This window comes from Cloeon dipterum, chromosome 1, assembly GCF_949628265.1.
Source record: "Cloeon dipterum chromosome 1, ieCloDipt1.1, whole genome shotgun sequence".
Taxonomy (NCBI): domain Eukaryota; kingdom Metazoa; phylum Arthropoda; class Insecta; order Ephemeroptera; family Baetidae; genus Cloeon; species Cloeon dipterum.
This window is the reverse complement of record NC_088786.1, coordinates 25004396-25028700: the sequence shown is the minus strand read 5'-3', so window position 1 is coordinate 25028700 and position 24305 is coordinate 25004396. Positions and strand designations below refer to the sequence as shown.

At 40.6% G+C, this 24305-nt stretch overlaps 4 protein-coding genes across 12 annotated transcripts in view; 1 reads left to right on the top strand and 3 right to left on the bottom strand.

The window, feature by feature from the left end:
* Positions 1–8: 8 nt before the first annotated feature.
* LOC135934480 (organic cation transporter protein) lies at positions 9–6399 on the bottom strand. The gene is made up of 8 exons (XM_065476256.1): positions 6186–6399; positions 2658–2956; positions 2431–2534; positions 2132–2289; positions 1842–2010; positions 1326–1786; positions 398–573; positions 9–342 (listed from the first exon to the last, which is right to left on the bottom strand). Exons 1-8 carry the CDS (start codon positions 6220–6222, stop codon positions 91–93), a joined length of 1656 nt encoding a protein of 551 aa, XP_065332328.1. The 5' UTR covers positions 6223–6399; the 3' UTR covers positions 9–90.
* A 2682-nt stretch (positions 6400–9081) lies between these two features.
* Positions 9082–9900, top strand: LOC135947740 (ubiquitin-like protein 4A). Its single transcript, XM_065496670.1, has 4 exons — positions 9082–9248; positions 9307–9412; positions 9485–9666; positions 9726–9900. The coding sequence occupies exons 1-4, from the start codon at positions 9201–9203 to the stop codon at positions 9816–9818; spliced, it is 429 nt and encodes a 142-aa protein (XP_065352742.1). The 5' UTR covers positions 9082–9200; the 3' UTR covers positions 9819–9900.
* A 53-nt stretch (positions 9901–9953) lies between these two features.
* LOC135947738 (organic cation transporter protein) lies at positions 9954–14358 on the bottom strand. The gene is made up of 8 exons (XM_065496669.1): positions 14221–14358; positions 13826–14133; positions 12921–13293; positions 12765–12871; positions 11578–11901; positions 11263–11517; positions 10411–10663; positions 9954–10357 (listed from the first exon to the last, which is right to left on the bottom strand). Exons 3-8 carry the CDS (start codon positions 13290–13292, stop codon positions 10070–10072), a joined length of 1599 nt encoding a protein of 532 aa, XP_065352741.1. The 5' UTR covers position 13293; positions 13826–14133; positions 14221–14358; the 3' UTR covers positions 9954–10069.
* Positions 14359–15139: 781 nt separating this feature from the next.
* Tomosyn (syntaxin-binding protein tomosyn) overlaps positions 15140–24305 on the bottom strand; it is a 31141-nt gene continuing 21975 nt past the window's right edge. For 5 of the 9 annotated variants that reach the window (XM_065476203.1, XM_065476210.1, XM_065476212.1 and 2 more), the window contains exons 17-23: positions 24252–24278; positions 23607–23816; positions 22539–22647; positions 21452–21544; positions 20158–20253; positions 19965–20089; positions 15140–19534 (exon numbers count right to left, since the gene is read on the bottom strand). In XM_065476203.1, the coding sequence (XP_065332275.1) occupies positions 19278–19534; positions 19965–20089; positions 20158–20253; positions 21452–21544; positions 22539–22647; positions 23607–23816; positions 24252–24278 (917 nt within the window). In that variant the 3' untranslated portion in view covers positions 15140–19277. The remainder of the gene's footprint in view (positions 19535–19964; positions 20090–20157; positions 20254–21451; positions 21545–22538; positions 22648–23606; positions 23817–24251; positions 24279–24305) is intronic. The other 4 variants (XM_065476205.1, XM_065476206.1, XM_065476207.1 and 1 more) reach the window with 4 other exon arrangements.

Below are 24305 nucleotides of genomic sequence, written 5' to 3'. Positions count from 1 at the left end.
TTTGCAAATTTAGTTTCACATGGACAAAATATTTATTTTTTTAAGAACGATGAGACACAGTTAACACAGAAACATTCAGGAGGCACTTGCTCAGTCTCTAATGTTTAGAGCGATGTCATTCCTCGGCGTACTTTGTTCTGGCACAGCCAATGACGCTGTCCGCCTTCTCGCACCACCAAAGCAACTGCTGAACGCAGTGTCGCCTTTACCGAACTCTTCTCCCTCTTCCAGAGTCTGTGGCATAGGTTTCCCTGCCGTTTCTGGCAAAAACAAAGCCAAGGCTCCAGCCAACAGCGCCAAAGAGGCAAATATCACGGTTGGCAGTGTTTTGTCAAGCGAATCCTGAAATTGCGTTGCTTATTTAATATTATTTCAAGGGTCAGTAACTTAATTTTACCAAAAGACCAATCATTGGTGTGAGAGCCCCGCTCAGACGGGCACACATGCTTCCCACTCCTAAAGCTGTATTTCTCACAACTGTCGGGAACATTTCAGCTGTATAGTTGTAGATGATGGCGAAAGAGGCCGCGATGAAAAACTTTCCAACCATCACAATTACCGTGACAACCGTGCCTTAAAAAATGAATATAATATTGGTTAAAATTTGAGTATTTGGGAAGTAAAAATTATAATACTTTGCCCTTTTCACAGGATTCCATGTTTCATGCAATTTCAGTGTTAGTAACAGACATGCAACATTTAACGGTTATTGTTATTGCTCAATTTATTCATAAAAACTAAACGGCAATTAGTAGAGATCATGGGATTTTGGTGCTAGGATTTTAATTTTCGAACAATATCATGGTGTTAACTGAGCATGATAAAAAGGTTGGGTTTAACAGACTTAAACTAGATGTGGATGTTAAACTAAAACGAACGGTCTATGCCAATGAAGACAGAAGCATGCGGGATTATCATAATTGTGAGGAGAGGTTAAATGCAGCTTTTGACTGTTGAAAAACAAGGCAATGGTTGCCTTTTCATTATAGGTTGTTGAAAATTGAAAAAATTCAAATGAAGTTAAATTTTTAAAAACGGAAGACCCAGTATAGTAATTTTTTTGGCGCAGCACTATGCTTAACAAAATAGTGTAATTTTTGCATGCCTAATAGGAAAATTTATCATCTACTTTATTGTTAAAAAAAGTATTTTTTTAAAAACACTAAAATTTCAAAAAGAGTTGCGAAAACCCCCCCTGATATTGTGTGTCTATTTAGCCTTTCTTCAATTCAGTTTAGTTGTGAATTTAAGAGCCTAATACTCAGGATAGTTATTGTTAACAGTGTCTGTTTAACTCTTTGAATGTCACCAACAAAAAAACTTACCATTAGGAATGAAAACGGCAAGGAGGCAAGCAAATCCTCCGAGCAGCATGGTAGAGCTGATCAGGGACCGGCGTCCCGTCCTGTCCATCAGCAGCACGGTGGCTATGTAGGACGGCCACTCGACGAGCCCGACGATGAAGAGCATGAGGTACGGGTTGCCGAGCAGCTTGCCCGTGTTGAGGGACAAGCCATAGTAGACGATGCTGTTGGCGAACCAGTTCAGAGCGCAGTTGAGGGTCTTGGCGCGCAGGTTCGGCGTCCGCACCAAGTCAATGATGCCTGCCTTGGGTGCGTTGAGCTCCATCTCCTCCTTAGTCCGCATTCCGGACATGCCTCTCGATACGTAGAAGGCTCTGTCCGGCGCATCCTGTCCGTTCATTTTGGCGGCTTTCTCCACAATACTGACAGCTTCGTGGATTCTGCCCTGAGACCACAGCCACCGGGGAGATTCGTCCATTATCCTGGGGAGGATAGAGTTTTGTTAAAAGGGAACGATTCGAGAGGGGGCAGCCAAACCAGTAGTGCGGAATGATCAGCAAAGAGTGGAGGCCGTAGACGACCTGCAGCATGACGCGGTCACCTATTAACGCACCCCAAAGTGCCACCAGCATCACTCCCAGGGCGAATGACGCCTGGAACGATATTCCACATATTGTTCGTTTTGATGGCCCGACCAGCTCCATTGCTGAAATTATCTGTGATTATTTTTGTACTAAATTTTCGTCACTCTAAGCCCCTTTTATTATTTTAACATTAGATAGTTCGAAATAAAAGTGCTTAAAATTTAACTGGGCATATAGACTCACTCAGCACGAATCCTGTGATGTAAGCGCCGGCGGAGCCAAAGATGCCGAGAAGATAGCGCATAAATAGGAAAGAATAGTATTCACTGAAGAAAGCCACACTAACTCCCAAAATCAGTTGCAACAGTCCCGATAAACAGAAAATGGTCTTTCGGCCGAATCTGAAATTTTAATTGGTACTTTCAATTGGCTAAGCAAAATAAAAACGTCAAACTATTGTGGTTCAGTTGCGCAATGAAGATACACTTCACGGTTAAGATCACATTAAAAAATAAAACGTATTAAATTTCAAAGCTCCGTACCTGTCAGCAAGACTGCCGAGAACAACTGCGCCTGTGAATACGCCAAACATGAACACTGACTGAGATACCGCTGCCATCCACCTATGGTCGCAGATCATATTCCACTGCGTTGGCAAAGAAAACGAGTAAAACACTTTCATTATTACTTTAAATAATTCAGTTGCAAAATAACACTTATTATTAATTTTGTGAGTTTAAAATTTTGTATAAGTCGGTTGTAAGCTTACATCTATTACTCTGGAAGACCTGTAGTACTGGTTGTCGTACACCCACTGGTTGCAGGTGATGGTATCGTTGTTACTGTCGTACAGGTGGCACGAGTCAAATTCTCCATCGACCACGGGGATATACTGCCTCATGTCTGGGTCGTTGTACGTGGCGTTGAACGCACTTTCAACTCCATCGACCAGACACCTGTGGTCGGGGGTGGCGGCAACGGTGACCAAGGACAGCATGTGTACTCCAGCCGTGCCGCCGGCTAGGATGTGCAGCAGGAACTGCCGCATCTGATATTTGCCAAATTCGCCTGCAACATTTTTTTGTTCATAGCAAATTTTCAATTCAATAAAATTGAGTGGGGAAGTGCATTCTGCACAGTCAGAAAGGGCATAGAAATTATAATAGGTCTAAAGTCATAAGAGCCTATCAATTTTGAGCAGAGGTTATGAAGGATCATTTTAATCAATATATTATCCCATTCAACTATAGCGAAAATATGTTTTTGGTTATGTTTTAATTAACTTTTTTCTAATTCTTTTTGGAAATATATATATTTTGAGCAACGCTAGCGTGGTTCCTTTCCTCCCAACTTGGATGTCATCATATAGTCAAATCGAATATTTTAATTTATTTTTAAATATGCTTGTCACACTTTTCCGCTCTCTTGTTTATGCACAAAATTATTATTATCACGGTGCTAATTTTTAACAGCATATCCAGTAAATTTGTTTTGAAGTTATACTTAAGCACAAGCACAGCACGTGGACCTAGAAACATCCAGACGATGTTCATTAGCACAATAAGAAAAGTATCATCTCGTATAGTTTTAACTCTTTCATTGGCAACCCTATATTTGCAGCATGATAAACACGTCATAGAGTTCATTTGCATATACCTGATATTAATAGAAGCGAAAACTGTTATATATCCCAAGAATTCACTCAGATATTTCATGTATGTGAGCACGCAGAGATTGCGGAGTGTGAAATATATTTAGTCAATCTCTAGCAGCCAAACTGAGCAGTTCATTCCTTTTCCTACCCGTACGGCCACCCCGCAACTATACTACATTTCAAAAATGTCGCAAGAAAACCGGAAAATATTGATTCATAAATTAAACACGGCACTCAGCTGCATCCCATAATAAGGGGTGAAGCACTGGAAGGGAAATTTCAATTCATATTATTCGTAGAATTCCATGGTGCATGGGTTGCAGTTATGGGATTCATATTGAGTAAAAGGGGTTTTAAATGCGCGCTTTTTACACCAGTTGGATAACTTGGCCAAGAGCAAAGCAAGCGCAACAAACGTCCACGGCTACGGGCACTCCTAAGGGTTCGCACCCGAGTCGACTGGCACAAACAAAATAGACTCCCACGATATCCTCGCAAAACAGGCGAAAATCAATACATCCCCCGTGCATAGCAAAATTTAGCTTAATTGAGGCATTATTCCAGATTGCTTGTAGAAGAATAATATGGCCTTTCAATTACTTAAATCGAATATTAAATATGTATTTGTACATGTTCAAGAAAAATACACAACCGCGTTGTCTGAGTAAACACAACTATTAGACTGGTTATCATTAATCGGTGTTAAATGCTTTTAGTGATGAGCTCGTATATTAAGACCATTATCACATTTTACTATCAAGTAAAAATATATTTTTCATGGATTAAAAATTAAAACGAAGAATTTTGTTTTTTTCGTATTTCTGATTTGATATAAGTGAGACGAAAACATTTGATTAAATAGCAGAAGTATAGTCTTTAATTTTTTTTAAAAATTGTAATTCCAAAATATAAATGAAGTTTGAAATTTCTAGGTAAGGCACTCAAACCATTCTGAGAAATTATAATATTATGCTAAATGCGTACTTCTCAGAATGGTTTGTGTTGCTTAAAAATGCTCCCGGAAAGTACTTTGTGTTTCAAATTTAGTTAAAATTAGAAATGCTAGAGAAGGAATGATTTCAATATAATCATAGATAAATTAACAGTCGTTTAACATAGCTGCTGCGTGTTAATTATGTGATTACCTTCTGATTAAGTCAGAAAAATATTACAAATACTACCGATGAAATTCGAAACTGTCCAAAAATATATGTCAGTGCTGCGCATTTCTTATCTTGACGAACTTGAAATGAAAGTTTTCAGCTGGCCTTTTGACACTTCTTGTGTGTACATATCAGCCGATGAGTGAAATGCTCCACTGCCGGCTGTATTTTATTATCCCCCATGATGAGATCTCACACAAATTTTGCAATCTCGTCGCGCACTTTGATTCGTGACCCCCATATATGTATATCTTATTAATTTCCAACATTTCCGCGCGCCTCAGTTAACAATGCGTGTGATGCATGCGCGATCTGGTTCCCTCTCTCAAGATGCTTGCACCTTGGACCAACTGGTTTCAATCTCGCCAGACAAAAAGGCTCGAGAGCGAATCAACACTTGTGTCTGTGATTGCGGTTCACCTCAACTTGCTCACTCAATTTTATCAACTTTGGCTCAACTAAACACTAAACCACTCGCAATAAACACGATTTCTCTCATATAACATTTCGAATCGTTTAGTATGACACTCTCTGCCATAAAGCAGCGAAAAGTAATTTCTCTATACTGCTCTCGCAAGTTTATTTTAATATCGCCCTCATTTCCCACATTTATTTTGCCTCAATAATATTTTCGGCTAACGAACAATCTGGCAAATTTAAATTTCAGTCAAAAATTCCAGACGAGTTTATGGAAAATTTCTTATCACTTTCTGTAGTTCAATCTTAATCGATAGAAATCAAAATTAAATAAATATGCGAAGGGAATTATCGCTATTTGCAAAGCAAAGATAGCAAAATATTTGATAGTAATATTATTCTCGAGCCCAATTTGCAGTAAATTTAGTCGATTTCCGGCAATATTATAGCTCTGCAGGTTGAACTACCGAGATATCTGATTTAACCCATTTTAAGGGTCCAACTTCTGAAAACCAAAAATGAGAACACAACAAGATCTCAGCATGCTAACACGCTCGGCGCGGCTTATATTGCTTCACACTTGCTCGCGCTTCTGGTAGTTTAGAAGTAAAAATAACCCGCTCTGCTCTATCGTGTGTCCATATGCACGCCCGCTTTCAACCTTTTGCAAATCTCGAGGCAAAACAAACACAGCTTATTCGCCGGACAGATAAAGTTAGAGGTTGGAGCGAACGTGAAAATTCAGATTATTCCGGTTATTCATTAATTCAAATGAGATATATCTAACTAATTTGTTGCTGAAGTTTTTTAGATAAAAACATTTCGTTATTTGAAAATTGAAAACGTATTCTTAACTAAAAATACAGTCCAATATTCTTAAAAACGTGATCAAGAACAGAAAAACACCAAAAACTGACGAAACCTTACTTAAAATCTCATTTCCTCTCAAAATCCCTTCATGGGAAAGCAAATTTTAGCACTTTGCGCAAACAAGGCAGGTCAGGTCAGATGGTAAATTATCTCAATATGCCAAGCACTAAGTGGTTGCGCCGGGCCCCCTTACCTATATGGCCCATCAGGTTGTCGATGTCCGAGTCCATGGCTGCCTGTGGCTGAGGGCCGCTCTACGGTCGAATTGGTGAAAAAAGGCGGCCAAATGGTGGCCGCTCGCCGACTGCCCTGGCTCGACTGAACCAAGTGGCTCGACTGCTTGCACTGACTGAAGCACCCACGAGGACACACGGGCAGGACTTGAGCACCGCGCACGCAGGCGTCGACTTCGCAGCAGTGGCTAAAGGAAACCCCACTGCCTTTTTGCCTTTTGCCTCTATATCGCGCCGCGTGTACGTGTTTTCATTTCAGCCACTTTTGCGCGCCCTGCCCGACTGACGAATCACAAGACTAAAATCGATACACATGCACTTTTACTCTCTCGCGACTTTTTGCTAATATCGCTCCACTGATAAAACGTTCGTAGTGGAACAGAAGTGCCTATTGTGTGATGTAATATTATTTTTTCAAGTTTGTTTTGCGCAGATCGCACGGTTCCGTTTGCGGCCTGGCCGGGATTGATATATATTTCAACAGATGATAGTCGCGCTTGGTATTTCCGTTTTATTTTTTGACGAAAGTGCCTGATAAAATTAGATCTGCTCTAAAATTTTGCTATTTTTTGACCAGTGCGGGGAGGCAGTTATAGACTTTCACGAGAACCACTTTTTTATATATATTTTATATAAAATTGTTAAATAGTTGTTTAACTGAGAACTAGAAAAAACATGTTTTGTATATTTTGCTAGCTATTATTTTGGTCAGCGTGCTTATTTTAACCACTCGCCTTGATAGCTTGTTTAATTTTTAGCTAAGCGTGGTAATATTCTAGTTTAAATAAACCCTGATTTTATTTGTTTAGCTAATTTAATTCCTCTCCATCAGTAGCGAATATTATTTTTTGCTGATTCTAATCTTTTCAACGTGTGTTCAGTAGAGGTTAATTTAAAAAAATGTCTTTCTGTTACAATTATTTTTAGATTCAATTCGGGCTTTTCTTGGCTATGTTTTGATAGGAACGTTTTCCAATTAACAACACCTATTCAATTTCAATTGTAAACATTTTTCGAGATCCAATAACTCACGTCTTTACTTTGATCTTATACATCGTGTGTCTTTCCATTGATATTTTTCTTGTTTGTTTTTCGCAATGTGCTTTTTTAGCACACTTGAGAAGATTTGTCGCTGAAATGCGGGTTCCCCGTAGGAGCAAAAAATCCAGCGACTCTTGTGGCGTCATGCGGGGTCAGGGTCGGCCAGGGTTTCCTCTCAGGGCCACTGTTGTGTATTAAATTGCATGGGCTGGAGCTAGACGCCAAATAAAATCGCTCTTGGCATCTCTCTTGTGTTATCGACGCGCGCGCTGCCGAAATCTTTTCTGTTTTATTTATCGCGCATCGTTTAACGGCCAAAAGGAGCGGTTTCGCTCGACATACATCGTCAAATGAATGGAACGTGGTTCTTTCGCTTTCGCGCTTGTTGACGCTTGCAACGTTGCAACGACTGCAGATTTAGCTATAATGTGAAGCAGTAATCTGCCTCCCTGGCTATACAATCAAATATGAAATACTCAAATCGTCAAGAAATTTTCATTCTTTTCCAATAACGATTGAAAATTTTAAAGCCATATTATTTTCAAAATGCCACTTAACTAGTTATTTTTGATTAAAATAATGTGTTTGCTGTAATAGTTCGACTTTCTATGAAATACTGAAGTTTTGGTGTGTTTTAGTTAATATGCGCTTCTTATTTACTTTATATACTTTGGCTATGTTTATTGGGTATGCAATTTTAGTATAATATGACATCACTTATTGTTAGCATATGCTATCAAAAAAGTTAATGCTCCCCTTCTGTGTAATTATTGTATATAAAATATGTGCGTAAGTTTTTCTTATCTTTGAATACATTAGAGCGGATGTGTAAACAAAACGCACACACAAAAGCGATTTTTTGCCAACTTTTCAGGCATTTGCAGAAAAAATATGCTCTTTTTTATCAACATTTTAATTAGATAAAAACAACAAAATGTTTTAAAACAATATATTATCTAATGGCTCCACTGGGCAGCACACCCTCTCGAGGTTATTGCTGTACTTTCGTGGGTTGTCCGCTGACGAAGAGCCAAAGTCTCTATTCATATGCCCTATTTTTTTTTGCTAAGTTCCATATTTTATGATATTGACTTTTAATACTGTGTAATATTATAATTTTTTCATTATGATATCATTATAATTTTGTTTGATCTTTGTAAATTTAAGTGTATATATCTTGTATATATATGAAGAGAATAAAGAAATATACCCCTTAAACATTTGAGCATATTAATTTTGATAGCCGCAGAAGAAAATGCTGTGATGTTAGTCATTATAAAAGTGAAGTGAAACACAAAAAATACCTCATTAATAAAACGAAAATAATTCATGGTCAAAGAAAAAAGATGTTAGAAATTAGGACACATTCTTCGTGTTGAGAATTGTTTTTTCAGTCTCATTTCAATATCATTATTTCTATTCTTAATCGGCGAATGCGATGTTTCCTCAATCACCCGCGCGAAAAGGAAGGTAAAATCGTAATAATATAATTATCACTTTAACATGAATTTTTTGTGATTCCTAAAAATATAATAGTGAGCCAGAAAGCTAGTAAAAAGACAAACAACTTTAATTTGCCCCCTTTAAATTTGCCAATGTTTTGAAAATTCAGGCAATTGACCCCACAGTCCGATTATGGCGTTTTAAATAGTAATAATTTAATAGATTTGATCACGCACCCGCACCGTGTATATTGAAAAGTGCAAAAACAATTTCCCGCCTCACTATCATTGAAATTGCTGAGAGCTCTCGTTGGAAACTTCTTTCCCCTTGCTTCTCCCCACCATGACAATCATATGGTACAGGGTTTGTTTTCATTCTGACCCGTATTCGTATTGTAATTGTACTCTCACTACCTTTCTGTCTGTTGGGGCCTTTTAAAGAAACTGGACACCCTACGAATTTTGTAATAAATTCGCTAGGAAGCAGGCAAAATGAAAGTCACAATCAAAATGCTTCAGGGCCGAGAGTGCTTACTTGAGGTAAGTGATTCGAACTGCACGCCCACTATTTTATGTTAAGACTGCTCTTTTGCTGCAGGTATCTCCAGACTTGTCTGTCATTGATCTGAAAAAACTCATCAGCCCACAGCTATGCGTGCCCGTCGCAGAACAGAAGCTCCTCTTCCTTGGAAAACCCATGCAGGGTATAATAAAATTATTTAAATCAACACAACCGCGTTAATTATGTATATATATTATTTTGCTTTTCTTTTCAGATGACAAGAAACTCGGCGAGTATGCGGTGAAGGAAGGCTGCAAAATTAACCTGATTCGACGAGTGTGTGATTCAACAAGTCAAGCAGCAGACAAGCCAGGATTGCGAGACACCATGCTTGCATTCCTGCTGAAGCACATGCCGCCAGACAAGGCCCTCAAGGTCTTAGATGAGTTTATGAAGGTTAATTTTTCATTCAAATATCTCTCCAACTTGTACTATAGCAAACATATTTTTCGCAGGACTTCAACAAATCCATTAACAGTTTAAGCATTGATGACATGGAGCGAATTGCCAAGACTAGACTTCAAGAGGAAAATGTGGATGTGATGTAAATTTGTTGTATTTTTTCTTGATTACTGACTTAATTTTAGACTATGGTATAAGATTGAAATACATAACTTGATTCCTAATGAACTTCTGCCTTTTCAATTGACACATGAAACTAAAGGATAGGGAAAAACTTGAACTCTTCTAATAGAAATATATTTTAATGTGGCAGGTATAGAAAGTACAAAATTATAAGTTGTAAATAATAAAGTATCTAATAACGGGGAAACTAACAATTCACACATGATCAGTCGGCTCAGCTTGCGTCACACAGTGCTTCGGCTTGGTTGACGTTGTCGGGCAGAAGTGTGCCCACTGTCTCCGGAAGCAGCAAACCCAGCAGGGCGGCTACCAACGACACCGATCCGAAAAGCAGCAGCGGCAGAGGAGCCGAGTAAATGGAGAGGAGCGGCGCGAACGGGGCAACCATGGCGCCGAACCGCGCCATCATCGAACACGCGCCCACCGATGCGGACCTCATCGGCGTCGGATACAGCTCGGCAGTGTAAACGTAAATTATTCCAAAACTCGCAGTGATCCCCACCTACAGAGGAGAAAAAATGAAGTAGAGAATATTACTGCGTGTGCCATTCTTACTTTTCCTGTGAGGAAGAGGATGAGAATGCCGGTCTGGCTGTCCTGAGGAATGAAGGCGGCTGCCAGGCAGGTCACGGCGCACAGAAGCATGAAGCCGCAGAGCGACGGACGGCGGCCCTTGTGCAGACACAGCCACGCCAATGAGTAGCCTGGGATTTCGGCCAGGCAGACCATGGAGAAGTTTAAATACTTGTCGCCGCCGAGGCTGGTCGAATTCACTGACAGACCGTAATAGACAAATGCGTTTGCAGCCCTGAACAAAAATTATTATATTTCTTAGCTTGAATCAGTCTATAGCCTTTAAATTGAAATAAATAATGATTTTAAATAGTGTGGGATTCTATCTATTTCCTGGTGTCAGTTTTATTATTAAATCCAATAGTAGGAAAGATCAACCGATCAAAAAATGACATTTCGCTTTCAGATATTTTTCCATTGGCTCACATTGTTGAGCGCATATGCTTTTTTAATGTCGATATGTGAGAATATGAGTGATTTTTGGGGGTCGAGTGTGGGCTACATTTGACTCTCTTGCACATTATGACCAGTCCATTTGGATTAGGAAGATTGCGAAAGCTTTCCGACTCGCTACTTGCTGGTTTGCACCTTTCCAACACGCATAAATTAAATTCACGGGATGAATGTCTTGGCGTTGCAATAAAAAAAGGTCCCGGAGCCGGTCCTTTTCTGGACTGTTTCCTCCCATGAGGCCCATGTCATTCATTCACGATGTATTGGGGCGGGAATTGCTCGCTATCTGGGGGACACCCATCTCAAAAAAGATAAATCATAAAAATATATAATTTGATTTTGCAGAATAGAGAAAAAATAGATGGTAAAAAAGCAGCGTACCAAATAAAGAAGAGGTATAGCGAACGGAAGATGAGGCGCTTAGATCGAAAGAGCGCCCTGGCTGATTGCATCAGGCCTTGTGCATGCTCCTTTTTCTCCTCCGAGTCCGAATCCGACTGTGATCCTTCATCGAAAGAATTCAAAATATCTTGCGAAAGGTGGACACCATTTGTGCGTGCCGCTTTCTGAACGATTTTCTTGGCTTGCAAGTTTTGCTTTTGTGTCAGCAGCCACCTGACTGATTCTGGCACCACCCTGAAAAAGAAGAAAAGCCAATTATAATCCGCACGTATTTTCAATTCTTGGACCTAATACCAATAGTATGCTATGAAAAAAATTGGCGGAACAGAGACGATCAGTTGCAGACTCTGCCACTCGTCAAACAGCCAAGCAAAGAGCCCGACGCTTGCTTCTCCCACGGCATAAAAGTAATTTATCACCATGGAGGACATTTCTCTCTTAGTTGGCCCCACCAGCTCGACTCCAAGGATAAATGCGAGCGGATAAACGCCTGACGTACCGATCGCATTAAGCAACACGAAGAATTGAAAAACCAGGTACGAAGGCGACACGGCTTGCGCGATGCCAGTCACGGACATCAGCACCAAAGATCCAACTAGGACCAGCTTGCGTCCAAATCTGAAATTCAAATATTGATCTCTTGATTAAGAAATGTGACTGCTAGGATTGCTACATTTGAACAAAAATCGACTTTTCGTGATCAGGTTAAAATTTTAAATTTGTGCAACTGGAAAAAAACCAGACATTGCTTAATTGTTACTTTGACGCCAATTTTGATTTAAATAAGTCGTGCTATTTTTTCTCCTACTAGCTGTCTTCTGATTAATAGGAAAAAATTACCATCGTTTACGAGACGAAGCAATATTGATGTTTTTACTCTGGAAAAGCCTCTTGATTTTCGATTTAGGCTGCAAAGATCGCAAATGGCTCAGAAATGATAAGCAGTTCAGTTATATTTGTTTGATGATTGTTTCAAAAATTTCCAAGCAACTATGTTAGTTAAAATCGTAAAATTTTGAAATATTATGTATTAATGTTGCAAGATTGTGTTTTTGATTTTTTTTATATTGGTAGTAATTGCGAGAATTATTGTTTTGTCCATGAAATAAACCTATATTATTGTGAAGCAGAAACGAAAGATAAAAGGGAGAAAGTTTTAAAGCAATGAGGATGAAGTCCGTTTGAATTGTAATATGAAACAACCAACTTCGAGTGTCGACATTTTAACAAAGATAAAATTAATTGTTATTTTTAATAGATTCTCAACATACAGTAATTTTTTCTTATATTTAAAATTTAATAAATTTTTGAAAAATTTACGACTTTTGTCGAAATATTTTGACCATTGAACGCAAGTTAAAAAACACTTCAAGCTATTTATGATTGAATCCAATGAGAACGTTTCCAGTGTTTTAGTGGAAAAATCAGATTTGCAACGCATTATTCCGCCAGAAAAAAAATATAATTCTTGGTGTCCTTACCTGTCAGCAAGATAACCGCACAGTAGACTTCCAATCAAAATGCCAGCAAAATGTAGCGTACCGACTAACGAGAGCTTCCATTGATTGTCCAAGCATGTTATTCCCCACTAAAAATTCAAGTTAATTTTCATATCTAAAAAATATAAGGCACAAAACCTCATTGACAATGGTTTTTTCTCCAGGGTAGAAAACCCACTTATCACAGGCCTCCTGTCTATTCGTGTCGAAGGCACTTGGCACGCACCCTGTGCCATTTCTGACGAAGCGCTGGCACTGGGCCGGCTGATAGGGCCCTGTGGGGGCCGCTGGGGGGATGGCCACGGCCAGCCAGGGTTGCGAAAAGTCAGAGTTTTCGTCGTCATCGCAGCCCGGCACGAAGCATCGGTAGGGCGGCACCCCTGCCGTGAACACGTAGGTCAAACTGTTTGCCGCCGAGAAAAATACGGGCAGGCAGATGAGAAGGTAGGTGAACGCCTGGAAGCGGCCGAATTCGCCCAGCTCAGTCAGCACTGTGTCGAGCTCCACCATTCTACCGAAGGAATATCATGTTATAAACAGTTGATCGCTTTGAAAACTGAGACTGTTCAAGCAAGGCTCTAGACCAGATAAGAATATATAATTCCCGCGTGACATAACCACAAAAATGAGAGCATTTTTAATTCCGCTTACGCCTGACAAAGAGTCAAGTATTTTGCTGTTTCATGTCCGCTTTTGGCACAATAACAAGCTTCATATTAAGTTTTTCCTTTGTGTTTGCACGCGCAGTCAAGCATTATTCATGTTAAGGTTACAAAAGAACAAGCAAAAATTGCCGTGAGAATTGAATTAATATTATTATATTTAAAAGCCTTTTTTATGGTTCTGCAGGGACATATTGCCCTACACATTGCCATATCCAGACAAAATAAATTCAGTTTGAAGATTTCACAAATAACTCAAAAAAAGCAAAAATAAATCGAGAAAATTTGTTCGGCAAATTTTTAATTTAAAAGCTTATATAACTGTTTCAAGACACCCTTCTAAATGGAAACCAGAATATATTAATTAAAATAATTTCATACCTGAATTTTTTGTATGTAGAAGGAAGATGTATAATATATTTCCAATATTATTGTCCCAGTATTGAGCCGCTGCTGCGCCTTTTAAATATATTGCTTCATGACAGTCTCCTCAAATAAGCACTCTTAATAGACGTATTCCGTGATCATTTCAAAGCCCCCGTCAGCATGAACGTGCCGCACTAATCAGCCGGAAGATAAAAATCTCCAAATACTAAACAGAACGATTGTATTCAATAATCGCACTCAAACAAAAATTGCGAGACAAGTAGGTGGAGCAGTCCTATCTCTTCTACTCTTTTCTGCTGAAACTGAAACATAAAAAGCCCGTTTTAGTTCCATTAATTCGTAACACACGTCACATTTGCGTGACTCTGCACTGATTGCTGTGTTCTCACCCTTCATTGACGTTTCGCTGCACGAAGCAAGGCCGACGTCCAACTTTTATCGACTTCGTCCAGGACTCGCCAAACTTTGATTGTGGTTGGCTCGGCTTGTTGGTCTCGCGTTATCATCTGCGGTTACACTACACACAACCAAGTTAAGGAGAGTAAAGGTAGGAGATGCGAATAAACAGCCAGAGTCACCAAAAGAGGGGAAGGGTGGGGGCGAACAACCAGCGAACAAGCGACGTTCACCCCCACCCCTTCCCCTCTTATGGTGACTCTGGCTGTTTATTCGCATCTCCTACCTTTACTCTCCTTAAACCAAGTAGCAGTGCATTTAGTGCCAATATCAACAATCTCGAGTCTGCAAGTGGGAAAGAAAGGTTGCCAACGTAAATGGGAGATGGCAATGCTGCCAAACGACGGCAGAAAACTTCCTCCAGCTCCATCATTCGTTCAGTTAGTTGAGAAATCATTGCTTTTTAAAGCAGAATTATTGCACAAAATTATAGTGTGTCTGTGTAGATGTTTAAATACCCCTTTAGCATAAGTGGTATGCAACCCGCTCTGAAAAACTGCACAGCGGCACAGTTTCCACTTCTCTTCAAGGAGCGCTCTTCCTTCATAAGTGGCTTTTTTCGCTCTTTTCATAAAGAAGGAGAGCAGCTCTTGTACCAGAGCTAAAATATATTATATTTAATAGCCACTTTTGCCTGTAATTAAAAGCTAGCTTGTCGAAAAACAACCCAAGTTGTAAAGTATTAACTGATAACGATATAAAAATTAGAACGCTTCCATTTTTTTAAACCACTGAGGCGGATAACTGTACACCGATCATAAAATTTAATAAAATATATTGGAATGGGTGAGTGACCTTTTAATTTCACTGACAAGGAGTGTTTATCTCAAATCAAAATGAAACACAGATGTGTTCGGTTGAGTTCTACTAGTACAATATATAGATTTATTTTTATCCTTTGTTTCATAATTTGTCGTAGTATACAATAACAATTTATCATCGCATCAATAGACAATTCAAACTGCATGTTGTTCATCGTGTTGCACAAAAAAGTTTAGTGTCTCTGTCCGAGGGGCGTTGGGACCCGCGAGCGGCCCAACAGCAGGCCGGGCCCCGACGCCAGCAGAGGCGCACTTCACAATAATTTCACATAATAATGGGGGTAATTACTCTTGTCAACAATGAGTGAGTGTCTGTTGCATCTTTTCCATCTTACGTTCTCGCAGTTTTAATTCTTCTCCTCGATTTTTTTTCTCACAAAAATCGCAACAATCTATTTCCTTTTCAACGTGGTCTCCGCGTGCTTAATACATTATACATTCTGCCTCCACCTTCTCTGCGACTTTGTTTTCGGCTGGTACATAGTTGTGTATGTTTTTCGTGTAGGTTGTTTGTGTCTGTGTGTGAGTGTGTCTGTCTGTTTGCAGGTGAGGTGTGTGTTTGTGTCTGTGAGTGTGTGTATTTGTTCACGCGCGATAAACTCATCTTCGTCATCTTTTCCCATCTTTCTATTTAGCTATGCTTATTTAAGTGTTTTTAAATGCGATAGTTAACTCTCGTATTAGATTAGCTTGATACTTTGAGTATTTCCTCGCATACTGGCCGAGTCGGTCCAAACATTCATCTCATTTTTTTTACAGAGACGGTCGCGGCGGCGTTCGAACGTCGCTAAAGCAACCCGCGTGCGATTCTTGCACATTGTATGCGTTCGAAAGCGGCCCGAGCGAGTTATTTTGAGAGAGAATTTGAAGTAGGTCGTGCTATAGTGAATACAGTCGCCGCGTTAGACAAAGTGTGCAATGGAACGCAATTCGAAAAGGCTAAAACCGAGAACGACACTGATATAAAAGCGGACCTATTATTGACTTGAATTGAATTGACGTCAATTTTTGCAGCCCCGGCGCCGCTCCCGCGGAGCGAGTGCGACCGCGAGCCGCGACCGCCCGGCAAGAAAGTGTTACAATTAACATTTTTCTCGTCAGGGAACAACGCATTCGGAGATACAACGATAGTCTATGTAAGTAACTGCAATAATATGTCAATGAAAAGTTTCTCTGCCATTTAGCTTAAGAATGGGTATGTACAGTACAAGAGTAGCGCAGGCCGACGGCCAATTGATCCGGGTCCGGAGAGTGTTGCCGTCAAAGTATTTTGAGTTTGTGCGGCGCAACAGAGGTGTGACAATCAAGAGGTGCTCAACACAGCAACATTTTGTTTTCAAACTCACCATATATATTGAATTTTCGCGTCCCTTTCGTACGTTCTCTCGCTTCCGTCGATAAATATATATAATATATAATTACTTTATTACTTCATTATAGCAATATTTTCACTGCCAACAATGCCATCGCACCGTGCAAGTAAAACAAGTAACAATTACAAAAAATATATCAGTGTGTGTGTGTGTGCGCGCGCGAGTTTGTCTAAAAATACCACCAGGGACACTCGGGGGGAGAACAAGGAAGAATCGCTGAACAGATGGGACCGCGAAGACGTCGGCCGGCCGGCCGGCGTCGGCCAGAGCGCACCTCCGACTCAATTTGCGGCCACTCGCTCTCTCGAGGAATGGCCGCCCGACATTGAGGCGAAAGGCGATGCTTGGCGCCGCGGCGGCCGACAAACCCATCCCACTGAGAGGCTACACAATTGTCGAACTTACGATACAAGAGAGTGCTGCTGTCTATAATTCGTTATTATTGGTTTATTTTTCAACAATGAATCTTGTCACACTGCTGGATTGAATTAAATAATTTACATGCTAATGTCGAATATCGCGCGGTTGATTATCACAGTAAACAACTTTCATACAGGCAGCAGACACGTGTATGAAAAGGTGGTTTTATTTTCGCATTCTCCGATTTATTATTTCATTAGTTTATTTTATAATTGCGTGTGTGTGTAAAGTGTGTGTGTGTGTGTGTTTTAGTTGTTCCACTAAAATGCGCCTCACGCGTGAATCTTCCAGATATGCGCCTATCCCTCTACGGTGTGTGTGTGTATGTGTGTGTGTTTGGCTTTTCACCTTGTTACACTCTCTTTTAGCGACTCGATTATTTACTTGTATGACTGGCAGTGAATCTAAAGATATATCTTCATCCGTTCAAAATATTGCAACTGAGAGTCTCCCTCGATAAGAAAGGGGAGCAGACAGAATAAAAATATCCTACCAAGTATAAAATGAGCCGACCCGTTCCGCAAGTGTCAAACAGCACAACATGATGTCGCATATGTGTCAGGTTTTTTCTTTTTCTATTCTTGCTAATTATACACACTTTGTTGTGGGCTATTGACTAGGTAAATGATCCGCCGTCGTGATCGGAAAGTACTTGTCTTGCTACTCGAACCGAGTTTTATGTACGAAAAACGTCGCGTTACAGTATGAGAGAAGAGGTTACATTGCAGCAGTTTTTTTGTGTTTTGTTATCAGTTAGCAGGAAAAGTAAGTGGCCAAGCCGATTTTCCGATTTTCCTGGTTCATTGTGTTGTTGCAAAAGCGCTATAAGTGGGTCGGCCGTGAAAATGCTCTGATGAGAGTGACTGTTGGTAACTGGAGCTAGATATGTGTGTCATACGGAGAATAAAAAAATATCAAGTCACACACGGTCTCATTGAAATATGACGTGGGGTTCGCCCAGGTCGGCGAACTCTGTCGCGTGTATGTTTCTTTTCCCGAGTCCAGTAACTAAGACAGAGTTTTGCCTTTTGAAATATGTACAGGGAGTTAATAGTGATTAATTCCATAGCTATCATTATGCTGTTGCAATCAGTAACAATGTGCATAGTTTCAATATTTTTTCTTTGACTTCAAATCTCGTCTACTCGCTGCTGGAATGTAGCTTCAAAAGAGTGACTACCTGGTAAGTTAAAGCATTTTTATGCACTCCTCTCACTCCTGCTAAATGTTTCAAAAGGGCTCCTACATTTACAACGCGTCGCGCCGACAAAGCCGAAGCAGTCCCACAATAATAAGCCACGATTAAAGATTCATCACCCTATGCCAGCGCCACTGGTCCGAACGTGAAAATTACATTAATTATTTGCAGCGTTTAAGTAATATCTCCACTGACTCGAATAAAATGCTTCCAGCGCTCGTCTATCAATTATTGTATGGCAAGACTAAATCATGTATGCATATCAGCGATAGCACAAGTTAGCAGATACTCTGTTTTCGCAAGTTACAAAGATTGCTTGGTCACTGCGGTATGTATATAAGTACTCAACAACACAGAGTAGGTAACATCAGATCAATAGGGTATAACCTTAAGATTTATCAGTCGGCGATTCGTTAGGTAAAACCACGTTTTTTCTGTGACTGCGGCAAGAAATCTAAGACAACCAAGCCTGGTAAGTATCACACATTAAGTAACAACGAAAACTATGGAATGGCTCAACCATCGCGCAACCTGGATCAGTGGCGCCCTAATTGAATTTGGAAACTGGATTCGAATCGGCTGTCGGCGTGCGCGGACAAAACACCAACGACTAGACAGGTCCGACTAATACGGTGAGAATTCTGACTAGCGGGTGCAGTCCTCGGCGGGTGACCAGCCAAGGCCCGGGATATGCTGCAGCCCTGCTTACAAAAATAGGTGGCCATCAGCGGATTGGGCCGGATACACCTTTGGCTCAGCAAGGCCGACTCCAGCACAAATCGTTTCAACAAAGGGGTTTAAAAATCTTTCAATTTCAATTATCTTCTTCAAAAATATAAGCGCGGAGATCAAGATTCGTATAAGTAAAAAATATATATCCTTATCAAAAGAGGATCAGAATTCCAATCAATAAAAGTTCGAGAAAGTGATCGATCCGACTTGCAGTTTAACCAAATAATTAAATTAAGAAAAAAGTATGAACGCGGGTGCATTGGAGTGGAGGCCTTTTGCTCAGACTCAAAGGCAGCCGGAGCGAATGCCGAGAGTGGCCGGGAGCAGCACGCCAGGACCGAGCGTGGCACGTGGGCCGCCGGTTAAAGCTAACCGCGCGAGATTAAAATGAACGCCCGTATATCACAAAAAGCCAGCCCTCCCGATGAACAGCCTATGGTGGCGCCTCACAGCTGGTACCACTTCTTGTCCTTGTACTTGAGCATTAGCTGGTGCGCCGATGTTGAGAACGACTCGGCCTCATTGCGCATCCGCTCGGCCCGCTCCTCCAGCACGCCCAGCTTCTCGCCGCGCTCCACCATCATCTGGTGAGCTCTCGACACTTCCGACGAGGCTGACGTCGCCCTTTGGTTCATCCCTTCCAGGGTCGGGCCTGGAATGTGCTTGGCCACGCTGCGAGACGCCTTCCCGCTTGACTCACCAACTGAAATGGAGCACGTGAAAAAAATTGTAGCGCACGTGCAAAGTACAAAATTTTGCAAATCTAAGTATTTATATAATTTTCGTTAAAATTTAATACAGCTTTCTCAGTGCATAGCGAGATGTTTATTTTTCCGTTTCGCTAAAGAATAATTGCCAAAAAATGAAACGGCTCGCTTTTAATCATTACTTTCACCTGAAAAATTGTTGGTACCCTCCTATGCTTCTGCCTTCAATAGCTTTTACAAAAAAATTTGTATAATTTAATTTAATGCGCAACAACCATTTAAGTATTACAACTGACAATGATTAAAACATTCCTTTTAATTTTTTATTGCTGAAATCTGGAATTTAAATTGCATTCCTATTTCAGTTGAGTTGAATAAAATGGATGAAAAATTTGACACAGAAGAACAGAAATCGAGACTACTTACAGAGTTCCTCGCGATCTAGGGGCCGCGAACCACCCCCAAAGAGGCCTCGGAAGAAGCTCTCCTTTGGGGGCTCAGGCATTTCACGGGTGAGAAACATTTCACCAACCATCTCGTTCAGACTTTGACTGCAATTAGTGTTATTTTTTTTTAATTAGAGAGGGCTGCAAAACGTTCAAGTTTGAAAGTGGCTCACCAGAATTCTGCAGAGACTGTGAACTTCTGCATTTCTGTGGGTGAACACAGGTAAAGGCCATGTCCTCGGTTGCTGAAGCAGAAGGTGCGCGCTATCCTAGAATATTGAAAAAGGGGCATTAGTGTGACGATTGCGAGGATTGCAGCTTGCGAGTTTAATCAAGGTTAAAAGGTATTTAGCTTTTTTAATTTAAGGATACACCAAAAATGTCTGAAACATTGATGAAAAATGCCAGATCGCCAAAACTGATTGCGTTTCTCTGCCTTACAAAATGCGACATACACAGTACGTATTTGCGTTGTTAACACATTCGCGTTGCAGTAAAAGATTTTTATTTATAGGGCGTAAGGTAAAAAAGAGTTCTTTCTATCGATGCTTGTTGATGGACATGAAAAGGGAGTGAAATTCACCATTGAGCACGAGGAATCGACTAATTTTCTCGGGAAGGGGAAAAACGGCAGTTTGAATTTTTGTGTTTGAAAGATGTCAGCTCCTCAGCAAGTTCGCATGTATGTACATGTTAGTGGGCAATGCCGTTTGCCAGCAGGTCGCGTGGTTCCGATCCGTTAAGTTTATTTAGCAGGAGACAAATTAGTGATTAAAATCAGTATGCCAGCAATTCAATCAACCACCGGTGCAGAACAGCGAGTGAGTCCCGACACCAAGAGAGTACACACGATTAAAGTCAATTGCAGCATGCATTAATGCAGTCACGGTGGTGGAGGTTGTGCACTCGGGACTTCTCCAGGGCGGGGGCGGCTCATTTACAAGGAAAGGGGCAGTGCATGTCAAACACCAATATCTCTTATGGTTGTGGAACATTAAAATCGCATATTATGGCGCACTATTCCACTCATATCATCGGGTTTATCAGATCGCAAAACACCTAGAGACACAAAATTCTATCCAAAGTTTGAGGTTTTGAAATGGAAAAGACTCTGAAACGGATATCGGGGCAAGTCCCACACTGAGATTGGTACATCGGGAAACACATATAGACATGTCATTTTTGCTATATATCTGTGTCAATTGATATGTAAATGTAATTTTGGAAAATGAATTATGTAGAAGAAAAAAATGGTCACTGAAAGGACAACCAGTTTGGAAACTACCGGGCAGTCGATGTGGGACTGCGTATTTGTCTGTTCTAAAAGTAATATGTTTTGAATGTGTCAAGAGTGGGCGTCTTCGATTTATTGCACCAAAGCGCGACGAAGTTATTCCCAAAGTGGTTGCGACCATTTATTGACTGAACGAAACAAAAGGTAGTTGGTGGTTTCAGGTGTCAACTTACTGATCTGTGTCTTCGTTTACAAACATCTGTTGGCCCCAAATGGACAACATTGGGTCTACTATGCCTTGTATGCCTTGTTTGGATGTCTGAAAACTGTGCAAGCAGAAGAGAGAAAGAACACGTGGTGTATCTTCATGTTTTCACACTTTGGATGTCTAATTGAAAATAATCATTCGATCGAAAGAGATACCAAAATCAAAGCAAAAGAGTGTATCTATCAAAAAACAAGGAAGTTAAAAAAAACAGAGCCGCAATCGCCAAATGTACTGCAATAGAAATAAGAAAACTGTCTGCTCACAAAACAACCCTCAGTTTGTTACAAACGAAGCGATACAGAGCCAAATTCAATCAGAGCGCTGTTTCCAAAAGAAAAGTCATGTGCAACTCAATTGTCCAACCCATATGTAACGGGAATTCAGGAGTTTTGACCGTGTGCTAATGTTTTATCACAGAAACTGCTATTTATGGTGTAGCCTATTTTTGTCAAGGACTGTTCACGAAGAAAAGAGATCATGCTCCATGCACACGCTTAATTGCTCAAAGTACTCACTCGTATCGAGAGAACGTGTGTTAAGAGCAACAAATTCAAGATCGCAGGCGCTTACAAATGGATAGAAAACTGTGGTTGCTCTCAAAAACTGAATAGAGTGAAATCGGGCGAATAATGCATAAGTGTTCCAATGACACGAGCCGTGAGATCAATTCTTTATCCCACCAAGTAACTGACAATAACTCAAACCGAAAGAGAAAAGTTGGAGGTTGTTTGCAGTTGAAGTCAGAGAAAATTGCTGCTTGATTGTATGCAAAAACAAGACCCAGTCAGACCCTGGCTGGAAATGTGTAGCGAAACCATGTCCTGTGTGGATTGTTGAAGAAACTGCCATAGAAAAGGTTCAGAATTCAGTATTCTGTCTAGATTGTTAGCAATTAAAAGTGGTGTGAGAGAAATTTGGAAAATTAGTTGTGGTAAGACACTATGTAAAGGACGCCACGACTACTTCCAAGCCAGTAGTGAGTGTTGCTGTCTGCCCAGGCGCTGCCTGGCCCAACGCCATGCAACATGCCTGTCTAATACGGATATACTCACCTCAGGTCAGCCAATGGCAAAAAGTCCATGTAAATGAGTGGCCGAAGGCTGGGCAGCGTGTAGGCTGAGAGCTGGCCGCTGCTCAAATAGCACACTAGGCATATGCTGTCTGGAATCACAAGGAAGCAAAAATTACTGTCAAAACTAAAGAATATACAAATTACTCTCAATTGTAAACCATCCAGTCAATTAAATTATAACATTTTTAATATCCAATCGTGATCACGACGTGCTAGAGTTTAAAATCAAGGAATTATGTTTGACATATTTCTTTCCTGGGAACTCTGAGAAGGGCAAGTCTCGCAAATCTTTCAGAAAGTTTAATAGCGTTTTAAATCTTTTTGAGAAATTCAGGAGCATGACCCCAGAAAAAAATGATCAAATATTGATTAAAGCTTCGATTTTGCCTCAAGCCATGAGCAACCGTCTGTGTAACTATCTGTAACCGAATCTGTGTATGAACGACAACTCTGGTGCATTCATAAAAAAGACAGCCAAATATTTTTCCCCGAATACTGAACCGACAGACTGATTTTTCCTTTGTTTCCAAATAATGATGTTTTGTGTTATTTCGTTTTCTTTTTTGATGTGGGGATGTATGGGGTAAAGTTTCCCTGCTGATACGCAATATCTAAAATCTAAAATAAGATTTGCAACCGGTGCGACCGAAAAAACAAGCGGGTTGCATAGCGTCGAATCCGCGACTGCTTGCCAAGCGAGACAATTTGATTTAAAATCTGCACTTTTGTTAAGCATGCTTTACATTTGCATCCGAATGTACTGGTTATTTCAAGTAAAGATAGTCAAACGCAGGCGCAATCAGCACGCACTGAAGCCCCCAGACATCGCTCAGACTCTCACATATATTGACATTGCAAGTGCACACAGAGCATGCACTCAACAATGCGAGCCAACGGCTTCATACCTTCCATTTTAAGTAAAATCCTATTTTAACGTTATATTTCAGGAGAGAAAAACTTTTACAATATCTTTTCAAACACCACTTAAATATTTATTTGCGCAGGCTTTACAATAAACCTAGGAAGAGGAAAACTTTGTATTTCTTACCTCTGAGGGAGATTATTTCGGACTTGACGACGAAGTTGGTCTCGGCCAGCTGTTGGCGGTAGACACAGTTCTGCGAAGGCAGGGCCACGACGCGCGCATGCTTTTCGGAAACCAGCACCGCGAACTGTCTGTCCCCAAATTGCTCGGCGGCCGACGTGGAGGCCGTTGTAGTGGGCGAAATGCTCGGTCTGGCTTCTACAGAACAGGTCTCTAATGAGGGGCGGCAGAGAGATCAGAGTGAATTCATTTTAGTGGCGAAATCAAACTCGAGATATAAGTTCAATATACAAAGGAGAATGGTCGACAACCAGATTTTGTCAAGCCAAAGTTTCGCAAGCGTGAAGCAAAGAGGCGTTCACTTGCCAAATGGACATTCGAACTCAAAAATGATCGTCGTCGGGGGATGGATAGCAAAACGACAATGAGAAGGGGTGTCACGACATCGACCACAATCCTCTGAGCAAGTGAATGACTGGGAGTAAAAGTAGTTAGTCTAACAGGGTGAAAGAGAGAGATAGAGAGATTGTGTGAGGTGCGAGTGTCCTTAGGGCCAAATCAGGTCGGATTTTGCCACTATACAAAAGTTTTGTTGTTCACAGAATGACATATTATGACGAATAAGTAAAGATGTGAATGTGTGTTTACCTATGTAGTTTTGCAGCACTTTCCACCCTAGAAAGAGCATTGCAGTGGTAAAAT